Source organism: Sander lucioperca, chromosome 23, assembly GCF_008315115.2.
Source record: "Sander lucioperca isolate FBNREF2018 chromosome 23, SLUC_FBN_1.2, whole genome shotgun sequence".
Taxonomy (NCBI): Eukaryota; Metazoa; Chordata; class Actinopteri; order Perciformes; family Percidae; genus Sander; species Sander lucioperca.
The window spans coordinates 8748029-8760971 of record NC_050195.1 but is presented as its reverse complement, the minus strand read 5'-3'; the positions used below and the strand labels follow the sequence as shown (position 1 = coordinate 8760971).

Genomic DNA, 12943 nt, shown 5'->3' with positions numbered 1-12943 from the left:
CAAAAGTGCAACTTTTATTAACAAGTGCAGCAATTATAAATGGTTCACTAAGTGGCATGAATATGTGTGTTGGATTTAAATATAAAAGCAGGGCTTGGATAGCAATGATTGTGATCACAATATTGGCTTTAACAATAAATCAAATTTTATCGGTTGAAATTCTACAATCTTGTTATGTTTGAAGGTATGTCAAATCAAGTGCTCCAGACTCAATCATGAACTGTCTGGCCAGTAACAGGCCTTTGTTTCAAGCACATTAAACACTTTCGGCTTCCCAAACGCAATTGAAGCTGCAGGTCAGTCTGCCAGGCAACCTGCGAGTGCATTGCAATGTTTATTATCAATAAACATCCAAAATGACTTCTACTTCTCTTTCATAAAACACTAGTTAGTTTCAAAGAGAGTCTTACTTTGATTTAAAGATTTGTTCATTTGACATTTTATATTTATCTATCGCTCATCAGTTATAGGTATAGATAATTTAGGCTTATTTAATCTATAATTTGGTTTAACCATGATAGTGTACCATTTTAACAATGTTGGTGCAGATGATACGTTACAGTGAGTTCTGAAAGCCCACATTTTAGCACCTTGCAAAAGTAATGCTAAATTGAGTGGTTTTATCAACAACTTTATCAACTCTGCTGCAGATACAGTAAGCTATAGATATAAGACTGTTAAAAATGACTTTTATCCCTTAAAAATATCTCTATAACATTGGGCAACAATAAAAGTTAGAGTTTGAGGGGAAAAAAACACCTTTAAAGTTTTACTTACTAAAACTTTAACAGTCAAACACTCTTTTTTTGACTTACAGAAAACATGCCCCAAAATTCTTTAAAGTCTTTACAATTTGATTTAAATATTGTAAAATCCTGATTGGTGCATGGAAGTACGTGGCATCACCATTTTTTAACAGAGTCTGCCCACTTGGAACTAGTGAGCAGATCTCATAGAAAAAACAAAAATCTCACATGTGAAATGACTAAAACAGTTCCAACTTTATGTGTAGAGCCCATCACTTATAATAAGAAGGCCATTGAAGAAATAGGGTTTCAGGGCCTTTAATACACCTTTATGTCCATAAAGGTGTATTAAAGGCCCTGAAACCTATTTCTTTATACAATTTACAGAATAAATGTAAATGCTAAGTTTAACAAAAGTGCTCAAGAAAAAAGACCTTTTCGATGTCATAGAATATGCCCGGCTTTTAATATACCTGAATACAAAAGCTCCCAGCGCAAACATAGCGAGTTCAGGCCACTGTTGGAAACCCTTGAAAGGAGCCATTATTTGAAAGATGTATGAAAGTTCATACAGCTCCTCATCCATCAGGCTTTTATCAGGGAAGGATAAGTTTAATACAGCAACTGCCCCCTTTCACCTTCAATCCATCTGCGCTCCTCTGTCTTATTGCTTTAGTGATCCATAGGCGCGCAACCACTCCATTTGGTGAGGTAATTAGAACCCAGAGATTGTTATGCAGAGTGCTCTCTATCTGCTAGCATATCTAATTGTCCATTAGAGGTGACAAAATTACCATCACAATGGCTTTAATTCAGAACGTGCTGGGGAGGACAGTAGCAGACAATTTTAGATTGGTATAGCCAAAAGCTCCCTCAACAGCTTTTGTCTCCTTGTTTAAAAACCATCGGCATACTAACAAGGGTCTAAAATGGACTCCTTCACGGAAATCATGGTGATAAATAAAAGAGTGCTGCTTTTTTCCACCATGCTCCATTATCTTAGTTTGACTCCGTTTGGCATCTTGATAAACAGTCTACTTTTGTATATTAAATGGTAATTGCAGACGATGGGGCTTGAATGTAAGAAAGAAAGAAAGACAATATGGTAACACATCAGTGGTGGAAGGGATTGACTGGACATGATTTCGTTTCGTGACTTGCTCTGTTTTCATAGTCAGGCTTCAGACCTGGGTCTCTTTAAGGCGTCTTTTTTTTTGTCCATCTTTATTCCTCACCGAATTGCTGATCTCCTTCTTTATCCACATGCCTCCAGACACCTTAGTTATTCCTCAGATCTTTCAAATCCTGCCCACCACTGCCCTTTTATAAGCCCTCCTGCTGAGTTCATCATTTTACACCTTATCATCCCTTCAACTCGCCAACTCTTTGTTTTCTGCTCTTTCAAAGACCGAGAGCCATCTATTCTTTCACAGTACCCTAGGCATTATGTCTTCCCTTCAATCTATCTCTTTCTCACTCATTCTCTTTCCCCTCTACTTTCACTCGCTGTGCATTTGCCCAGGGCATTGTTTTCTGTTCTGATCTATACCTTTCCACGGCAGTATGTCTTATTAATACAGCCTCCTGCCCTGGGTACAGCCCTAGCCCAGCCTCTCTCCAGGGAGGCAGGCGGAGTGCCGGGAAGGGGGAAGAGAGGGGGGCAGAGATACGAGGCGACACACTCGAGTGAGATGGAGAAAAAGAGACAGAAGGAAAATTGCTATAAATTGAGTTTGTACAATTTATAGCAATTTAAATTGACATGGACTTCCCTTTATAGAAGCATATTCATGCAACAGTCTTATCTGTGAAACTGCCACTTTTACAGGTTCATTTTTGTTTGTGTTGTGACAGTGTAAGTCATAGTTTGGGGCATCATTTGGGTTAATTATAACACTCCAAAAACTCTCTGAGATCTTAAAACGAAGCAAGTAACATGAGCAGTCAGACAATAATAAAGGTTGTAAACAAGGCAAGCCTATATTATGCATATATTCTCTCATTTAAAATACAACCACAGTGTAGAATAGCAGATCTATGTGTGCACAGTTATGTTACCATCAGCTATGGAAACAAGCAGGTTTAATGGTCTCCCCAGCTTTGTTTGTTTATGTGATTTCAGTATGATTGAAGATTAGGTGTGGGCGATATCGAGAAAATCAGATATCGCGATATTCTTGTCTAATACCTCGATGTCGATATTGTGACGATATTATAGTGTTGACAATTGGTGCTTTAACAAAATATCTTCACAATGAGATTTAAGATAAATAATCTTCAGTAATGTAGATATGACTGTGGGTAACACAGTGTCATAACACACAAAATGACATCACTTTACTGTAATGCAGCCTTTAAAACCAGGGAAAAAGACAACACTTAAGCCATTTACGATATTACGATTTCCATAATCTGAGACAATATCTAGTCTCATATCGCGATATCAATATAATATCGATCTATTGCCCAGCCCTATTGAAGATTAAGTCCTTTTCTTGTTTTACTGCTCATTTAATGGTGACGTAAGGTCTAGGTTTTTTGTGAAATGTCCTTAAAAGACTACTCCACTGATTCCACATTGCACTCCTACAACATTGTCAGATTAACAGTGGACTGTTAAAGGATCAAGATTGATGCAGCGACCCGGACCCGGCGCCCTCATTACCCACAATGCAACATGACCACAGACAGCTTGGTTGGAGATTTAGGTGTGCATTGCTGAGGTGCCCTTGAGCAAGGCATCAACCCCCCAACTGCTCGGGGCACCTGTCCATGGGCAGCCACCTCGCTTGGACAACTCTCCATTTAATGCATTTGTAGGTTCTGTTTGGGTGTGAGTAATCTGAATAATAACAGAGTGAAATTCCCTCGGGGATTAATAAAGTATGTCTTCTTCTTATGAAAGTAGCGGCTAATGTAGCCTCGAGCCTGTAGTCTCAAGCAGAGACGAGGAGCGGGCTACAGAGATCTGGTAAACTCACTTTTTTTCTAACTCCACACTTCCAAAGACATGTTCCTAACTGACCAATCTTTCACAAATACAAAGGTATTCTTGGTGTCTTTAAATGTCCATGTCCACGCCATAATAAATAAACAACTATCTATATAAATGACCAACATTTTAGCCTATCTAAAGCACTTTATTCGGAGGTAAAATTGAAAGTCAAATGTCTGAAACGTTTACCCTTATTGCACACAAAAACGCACAAAGACAAATATGAAAAGTTGAAACTGGGAAGTTGGTCTACCATTCTCTTAAAATTTGTCTGACCTCTTGTTTTGTTAAAAACCTGTATGATAGTCTGACAGATCTTCAGATCCTTTCACCTGATCTGATACTCCCCGCTACATCCTTCTCCTCACCTGGGAAACACAATCTTTGCTAGTGTATTGTAGGTTTTATTAATGATTCAACCAAACCTTTTTCGCCTCATGTGCAATATGACAGCTTAGTGCAGAAAGATAATACTTCTTCAAAGACATCTACTCTAGTAGACTCTTGAACTAAAATTACCTTTTTCTGCACTGTAATTGTGAGACTTTTTACAACGTTGACCATTCTACTACCTTCCTCATCCTCCTTATCCATTCCCACTCAACCCTTTCTTGAATACACAACTGTAATCACATTTAACGTTCTCCAGAGTGTCTTTTGTGTCAGCTAAGAGGATTAAAAACACTCCAAGAGAGCACTGTGAGAGTCCTCAACAGGCATGTTCTGATAGGAAAAGTTGCAAGAGGCTGATCAGTTCGATTCGTAAGGAGAAAAATGCCTGCTTAAACTTTTTTTAATTTATTTTTTACTTTTTTTGTCTCACATAATATCATTTACCTTAAGAATAAGCACTTATTAAGTCAGATTACATGGAAATGTTCTCTGGTCTTGAGCATGAAAACAGAAACTGATAATAGAGACATTATTTATTCATCACAGTATGAATGGAAATATTACCTACATGTCTCTAACCTCCACACAACACACTCGGATGAATGAAGGTGGTTTCTGTAGGCTTTATTATTAGCCGTGAGGTGAGGCAGGGTTGCAGTGTTAAATTCTGGAGTTTTTTTCTGGGTCCCAGGTCATTTGTCTGTGTACAAGGCTGCAGATGATGACTGGTCTGATAAAAGCGACGCAAGCTACTGTGGGGAGAATTATAGCGCCTGTCTGTGGTTAAATAAAATGAAGTCTCCGATGCAGTAATAACGTCTTAAATCTTTGCCACCCATTGGCTTAGATGAACTGTGAAATATAGGTTCATAAAAAATTCAATAGCAGTTTTAATTAAAAATCTCCCCCTTGTATATTTCTAGTAATTTCGTTTCATTTGTGGATGGTTCTTGAAAGGGAATTCCACATAATAGCTGTGTGTATTTTTCCCTACTGTTGCAAAGCTGTACCGGCAACACCACCGAATTTGAATTCTATTTCTGACGACTTGATAAATGAGCGGATAAAACAAACCGCAAAGCAAACAAATGAGCAGAAACCTTGAGTATGAACCTGCTGACAGAATATGAAACCATCCAGGGCCACTGCCAACATGCTGCTGGCCAGTTCACATAGTGGAAGTAATTTATGTTTATCAGGAATGCCAATCAGCGTGTGCCTGCTGCTTTTATTACTCACTGCCTCTCCTGCTTCTGAATTCACCATTAAGGTTGGAAGAAAAATGGCACGTTGCCCAGTCACTTCTGTTTCATGCTGTTTAGCTTCTAAAATACAGATAATGTTATTTCTCTATCTCATTATTTGGTTTACTTCGACCTTGCATTATGTAAGGGCGCAGCCAGGGGTCTAAGCAATAATAAGAACAAGTCAAGTTTAGCGTTTGTTCATCTGCACTTCCAGATCTCTTTTCAAAAATACACACTTACAAAGGGCAGTATTATGACAATGACATCATAAACTGAAACCCACCTGTCCATGAACTTGTGATTAGCCAGGACACACTCTCTGTCTGCAGTTAGACCATATCTTTAAACGTCTATTACCCCAGAAAGCAGTCAAGTAGAACATTTGCTAAACATTAAGTCCTCAAAAACTCACTCACTGCTCATCTAACTTCATATTCCTTCCAAGATGACACCCAAGGGAGCACGCAAATGTTCTCAGAAACCCTCCATCAACTTGCTAAAAAACCCTGTGTGGTTTTTATAACCTGTAACCTCAATTTGCAATTAATCCTTAAGTCATTGTGTCATTGATTTGATGCACTGCCTCTGAGGGGACGGCCATTTCCTCAGTGTCTGCCAACTGTTCATATTCTCCCCATAAATCCACAATCTCTGTTGCTGCTGCATTCACCATCCACAGTCCTAATGTCCTATAGTTTCCTCTTTACCTTGTGTGTGTTACTAGTAGTCTTGCATTGCCAGATCTTCCTCCACAGCGCTGTGGAGGAAGGTCTGGCTAGTCCACACAGCATTCCGGGATGGGAGAAAAGCGTGCTCTGGTTTATTGGCATTTGTTTGAACCAATCGCTAAACACAGGACATAGCCACGGTGCCTCTGCAAAATAGCTTCGGGAAGGAACTTGTTTTGGTGGAACGTGCTTGTTCAAAAGTTGTTTTAATCATGCAACAGAAAACTCAGATTGGACAGATAGTCTAGCTAGCTGTCTGGATTTACCCTGCAGAGATCTGAGGAGCAGTTAACCATAGTCCTCAGAAATCCACCAGAGTTTAGAATGCCAACACAAAGAAAGCGGAAGGTAACAAACATCCGGCCAAAAATTAGGGACATCTGGCGGAATTTCCGGCAGCACCTGAACAAATGAAACATACTCAGTATATGGTATATGGTGTTTCCTTGTGCTTGCAAACCAATCACTGAACCTGAAAAGATCTGCTCCTGCTAATTGTATAAGATCATCAGGGAGGCTAGCGCCTGTGAAAAAACAATTATAACACTAATAATAATGACATTAAACATCACAGCAGTGATCGGAATGCATTTTCAATATTATTATCCAGGCTCTCCGAGGATCTACCTCATTGGCCAAATACTTAGAGATTCAAGTTTTTTGTAATCATTCATATTTCCCCAATCATGTGAATGTTTCTTCTTCTTAAAAAAAACAAACTCAGATCATAAACAAATGTGTTTGCAGAATCGCTGTAACAAAATTATCCAGCGGGCCTCTTGCTGTGAAGGGATGCTTACAGCCTTTCTGCTGTGTTACACAAACACAGTTAAGCTAGGAATCTTCAGTGCTAATACTGCTAAACTGAATTCAAAGGATTGTAAGTCTATTTCACGGCTTGGATGTGAATGCCATGTGCAGTAAGCAGTACAGGGATGTGGACATGCTTACTGGATATTCAGCTGCAGTAGAGATGTGTAAACATACAGTGGTAGCTACTGCAGAAATGTTACATCATGCATTCCCGCCTTAAAAACACAGATGCTTCTGCATATAGAACTGTGAAGTATATCACAAACAAGGTCTAAGGATAAAGTGGTTCACAATATGTGCAGCTGCTCAAAAGAGGAGAAAACATGACTGTCCCTAGTGTGTGTGTGTGTGTGTGTGTGTGTGTGTGTGTGTGTGTGTGTGTGTGTGTGTGTTTCTGTGTGTGTGTGGGGGGATTCAAATATCTCAGATTTGAATTTCCTGTTAATTATGGGGCTAAGAGTCAGCAGACACCGAGTCTTTGTACAACTGCGTTTTAAGCAGTGATTTAAACACTCATATAACCAGTTAAAGACCTGCACACAGAGCATTTGAAAACCTTGATGCATTGTCAGTGAAAGCCATGAAAAGCCATATTTTCTGTTTAGCCTTTGACCTCGCAACTGCAGAGAGACCTTTCCTGAGTTCTTGAGACTGAGCTAACAGGTTACAGTATAAAGCATACCATTCATCAGTACAAATTTTAATTACATTCATAAACGGAGTGCAATTTAGTCCCTACTGGAAGTTCTGATCAAATGCTTTTTCTGAGAATTTTGCACAATGTGTGCCATTGCCTTTTTATGAAAGGAGAAAACATAATACAGTGATCATGATGATTTTCTCCATATCACTGGGAGAAAGGAGTAATCTAAGTTTGGCAAGATTTATAAGTTGGACAAAACATAAGTGACATAGCTGTTTTTCAATTTTGGTTGCTTAAAACTTGGATGAAAGATGACATCCAACTCTTCAGATGTTGCCTTGATGTTAGCAGCTAAGGAGCTAAGAGACTGCTGAATTTGTCATGAGACACACTGAAGCAAACGTATAATTCCAAAGTCTGCTTCTCCTCTTCAGTTGTGCATCAGATGCTTTTTTATTCTATTCCCTCAGGGTGTTAAAACCCTGAACAACATCAGTATATTGTGACAGCTTGTGTTGTCTAAAGAGTTGTTGCACCACGTCTGCTGCTTTCTGGAGGTTGAAAGGGCCGACAAAATGTGAATTTGTGCCGAGACGCACCCACAGATAAAGCATCAGTCGCGCTTGCAGTAGAACTGGGCCATCCCAAAAGAGGATATTTGCACCGGCTGCTTCATATAATGTTACCATTTTACAAAAGCTGATTGTCTGTGACACCGAATGAACACTGGATGCTAACAGTGAGTGTATGGGCTAATTTGATATGTCTCACTGGTAAGAAAAAGATCCATCGCAGAACAATAATTACTCATGTTGTGTCATGGGGGCTGAGCTATGGAAAGTCAATAAGGGAGTGAGACAACTGGCTAATCATCTCCAAAGTGACTGCTTTACATAAACATTAGGGATGAGAGTTTGTGCATCACTCAGAAACAAGGTAATTCTCAGACATGCTCGCATAAGTGTACACACACAGACAAAGCAAACATCACTTCACTCTTATCTAAATCACAGTCACAAGCCCCTCTCAAAGTCACGGCGATAACCCTTTTAAGTTAGTCCCAATCGGTCGAACCGTACACCATATTTATCAAACATCAACGAGACAAGAGGCATCCTGGAGGGGCAAACAAGAGAAACGTGGCCATTAAAATGGCAAGCAGCTGCTGCAGAGTGCCTGTATCGTGTCCCACAGGGCTGGCTTCACCTTGGTGGTGTGAGAATGATGTTGATGCTGTGTCTGTTTGATTCAGATAGAGTGGTAAAAAAAACAGGCATGTGTGAGATATCAGCAGTGCCTGCTAACTGTGCAATTACCTAACCAGGGGTACTTATAATGACGGTGTCAGAGCACAATCAGAATACTGATGCAGAGTTCAGGGTGAAGTAGTTTATGCAGCTAGTGTTAGATACATCACAGAATTAAAAGGATAATTTCACATATCATTATCATAAAGTACCTTATCCATGTTAAAATTCACTTTGCACTATCAATTCATAGTTATTCACAGAAAGTTGGCCAGTGACTCTGGCCTTGTGTTAATTTACATAAACACGATCCGTATGACTTGCACACACTGCGGTATACAGACTTAAATTTGGGGAAAAGAGCACTAATATCTGATCTGATGTCAGTACTGGCAGATACCCTGAGCGAGGTGTTGGAATTGGAATTGGTGATGAAGAAGTTTGATCGGTGCATCCCGAACGGTCACGTAATCTAAAAGCGAACACATCCCAAGTGTAGGTAATAATCCCTCAATCCGTGGGAAAACTGGTGAGTATGGTAGGTCAAATTTAAAACCACAAAGTCAGTTTGTGATAGTTGTTTACAACAAACCATTTGGGCAATAATCTTTCCGTTGGCCTTTAATTTTTTTCTTCCAAAGTTTAGCTAAGGCCATATTTAGACAGTGTTACAGCATCCTCCGACCGCATCGGGACAATGGAGAAAATGCAGTGTTGTACAGCAAAAAAGTTACCCTTGCTCAATAGGAAGTCATGCGAGTGTACATTCCTGGTAGATTTCTATGTATTAAAAACAGGATATTTCTTCTGTTAGCCTGTTGATTCCTGTAACAGAAGATAAACCAATTGTTGCCGGTTTAAATTTCCAGAGTTCTCAAATCTTTCCTTATAGTATTATAAACCATTGTTCAGTATTTTTGGCATTTGATAAATCTTCAAACTAATGGACCTATTATTCTAACCATCCTTCTTGGACCTGAAGTACCTTGGATTTCTCACCACAGGGCTGTTTCTGGTCTGAATGCCCAGTAATTAGATATATGTTTAAAATCTGTATGATTGCTTGACTGCTCACGTTTCTTGCTCCATCTGACTGCTATTTAGTAATGTTGCTGCATACCCTGATCTCAGAAAGTAACTTGGTGAGTACAATTTCATGACAAAGACTGATAGACAAAAACCACTCAAATAAAAGTTTTAATCCAAATGATCCTTGAAAAATGATGATCCATTGGCTGTGCAGACAGGGATCAGGGTCTCTGCAACCATCATGAGGGGCAGCTTAAGAACATCTAATGATACCCAAGTACAGCATATATCCAAGTTAATACTGTTAGACAAGACATGAGGAAGCAATTTCTCCTGGTAAAAATAGCATAATATATGATCATAAAAAATTCTTGAGGTTATATTCAGTCCGTCTCCAGGGAGTAGATTGATAGGTGGAGACAGCCAAGGGAAGGGAAAACATAAAACTGGCTAAATTAGTTTTAAAAAAAAAAAAAAAAATTCAATTTCAGCCCCCCAACCAGGGAAGCCATTACTGCAAATCCTATAGACAGCCCTGAAAGAATGCACTTTGGTCGAGCACCGGGTCTAGTAGAAATGACACACTAACCAATTCGGAATAATCAGCTGATGGATCTCTCTTCCTCTTTCTCTCCTCCTTGTCAGCCGTGTCTGATGATACACTAAAAATACCTCAGGATTAAGGATGGTACTGTCAACAGCACAAAAAGGAGGAGTTGACGGAGCAGACTGCTTTCTAATTAAAAGTCCTGTTTAATTGTGTCCTTTATGTATGGATTATTGCAACGCTCTGTTCTTTTCTCTGCGCATCTTATTTAACAGCCTCAGGTTAAGGGAAGAAGTCAAAAAAGAACCATTCATGATAATGATCTAATGATCTTATGTAATTCAAACGTGATCCCTGTTTGAGCTTTCGCCGAGAACACGACAGCTGTTACCTTCCAGATGTGTACAGTACCACCGCAGTTTGGGATGTTCACCAAGGCTCACTCGAGCGTGATCAATATGTTTACAACTTTTATGGGTCACAGAGAAAAATGGCGACAAATCAGCCATGTGAGAGAGGTCTCATCCTTAAGCACATATGGGGACCATTAGCTAAAACAAACACTGAACTCAAAGATCCAGAGGGATGGCATCTTCCTGTCACTGATATGGGTTTTCAGCTTTCTAATTACAGCCAATAACGGAGGAGGAAGGCTTTGCAATTTCGCGATACGAGATTTAACAGCTGCGCCGCTTCTAAGAGCCATCTTAAATGCTGTGATTGGAGGAGACAGCTACGTTGTGCAGGAGAGAAGACTAAATCCACCTCATTAATCCTTCAGCTGTACAGATTCCTCACATCCTGGAGCTGTGATCATTCTCTTCAGTGTGGCGCTGAGACATGTGAGGCTGCATCGAGTCGCTGTTTTACCTTGATACAATATAAAGTATATAATTTTATCTCATCGGCTCCCTGTGGTGCCGTCAGCGTTTATACTGTCGCAGCCGTGCTGTTAATACAAAATATTGTTTGAAATTGGCGGTGATGAATTGTAACAATAGCAGCATCCACACACAGGCATTGATCAGAAAAAATGAGCGCTGGTGGTTGCAGGTAATTGGGTAGCTATTGAAGCATATGGAAGAAATCGTTTGAAGGAATGTCAGACAGCAAGGACAGAAACACACACACACACGCACACACACATACACACACACACACACACACACACACACACACACACACAATGTACAGCAACACAGTTTTGCAATATGTATTGGCATGTTATTACAGAAGGTGTTTAAGAAGACAAACATCAATATAGTAAATATTACGTTTGCCGTTTCAATTGTTATCAGCTAAACACAGAAATATATCAGCAATATTATTACATCAATACCTTTAATAAGTGCAACATTGCCAATTGTTATTTATGAAATATTTTTATGAGCTAATATTGGGTTATTAATCCAGATGCACTCAAACTGTATTATGTGTGTTTGGTAACTACAGTACATTCTTAACGACTTAGCGACTCTCTTCCCTGTTTCTTGAGGTGTTGGAACAGATTGTGTGTGTAGTTTTATGTTGTCATCACAACATGTTCTTGCTGTGTCTGTGCTTTAATAAATCTGCTCTTCTTCCTCTGACTGTGAAGAACTGCCCTTCTTGATTTTTTATCAGCCAACAAGACATTATGTTGTGCTTATGATTTTAAAGTTGCCTATTAAGTTAGTTTTAAGATGCATTAAGCTAATTTAGACAGAGAGAGACGAGAAATTGTCTTCCTTATTAAGTTGTTAGGCTAACACAGTGCTAGATGGATGTACCATGGAGGACAAGTGTCCAATATCCCCTTCTCTTGCCTTTCCAACGATTGGGACCTGAGAAACATATGTCTCTTGTTCTTGTGATGCGTCAATAACAATTTTTCAAACAACCCTTTGATGCACTTGTCCGTATCCAGTTGTAATTCACTAATTTGCGCAACCCTTACATTTAATAAGATTACTTACTGCTTATCCATTTGGCGTTAGGGTCGTGAACCTTGAAGTCTTTTCTGAAGAGGTCTGCAACAGTCACCTTGCCTTTGAGAGCCAGCTGGTCGTCCTCACCTGCAAAGGAAAGAACCAAAACATTAATATAAAAGAAAACTGAGGAACTCCTGTGTACCAATCACAGAAAACTACTATTCTACTGGAATTGTTGGGGCTTTGTAAATTATAGAGTGTGGTCTAGACCTACTCTATCTGTAAAGTGTCTCGAGATAACTCTTGTTATGATTTCATAGTATAAATAAAATTGAATTGAATTGAAAGACAACCAGAGGGTGATTTATTCTATTATTAGATAGTTACGTGTAAATAAACTTAGACCTGTAATGACACACTATATAATCAATGGGTGGCATTTAAAACAGACTAAAAACAAACCATATGAAGAAAAGAAAAAGGTAACAAAGAAAATAATTGTTCCTTCTACTTCTGTCAAAAAAGCCATAGTAATATATAATGTCCTCTTGACACATTTTGATCACCAGCTGTGTCTTAACAACTTTTTTTTCTGCAGGCTGGAACAGTTTGCCTTTTAAAGAATAAAACATGTAGCTAAGACAG

General features: G+C 39.2%; 1 protein-coding gene and 1 long non-coding RNA gene across 6 annotated transcripts in view; one reads left to right on the top strand and one right to left on the bottom strand.

Annotated features, from left to right (window-relative positions):
• The window catches only part of LOC116040060 (dipeptidyl aminopeptidase-like protein 6), a 260883-nt gene that overhangs the window by 49741 nt on the left and 198199 nt on the right, over positions 1–12943 (bottom strand). For all 5 annotated transcript variants that reach the window (XM_031285298.2, XM_031285297.2, XM_035998076.1 and 2 more), the window contains one exon: positions 12344–12442. In XM_031285298.2, coding sequence (XP_031141158.1) covers positions 12344–12442 — 99 coding nt within the window. The remainder of the gene's footprint in view (positions 1–12343; positions 12443–12943) is intronic.
• On the top strand, positions 1745–12841 carry LOC116040064. Its single transcript, XR_004102570.2, has 3 exons — positions 1745–3031; positions 6349–6351; positions 12830–12841. It is a non-coding gene; the product is annotated as an uncharacterized LOC116040064 (long non-coding RNA).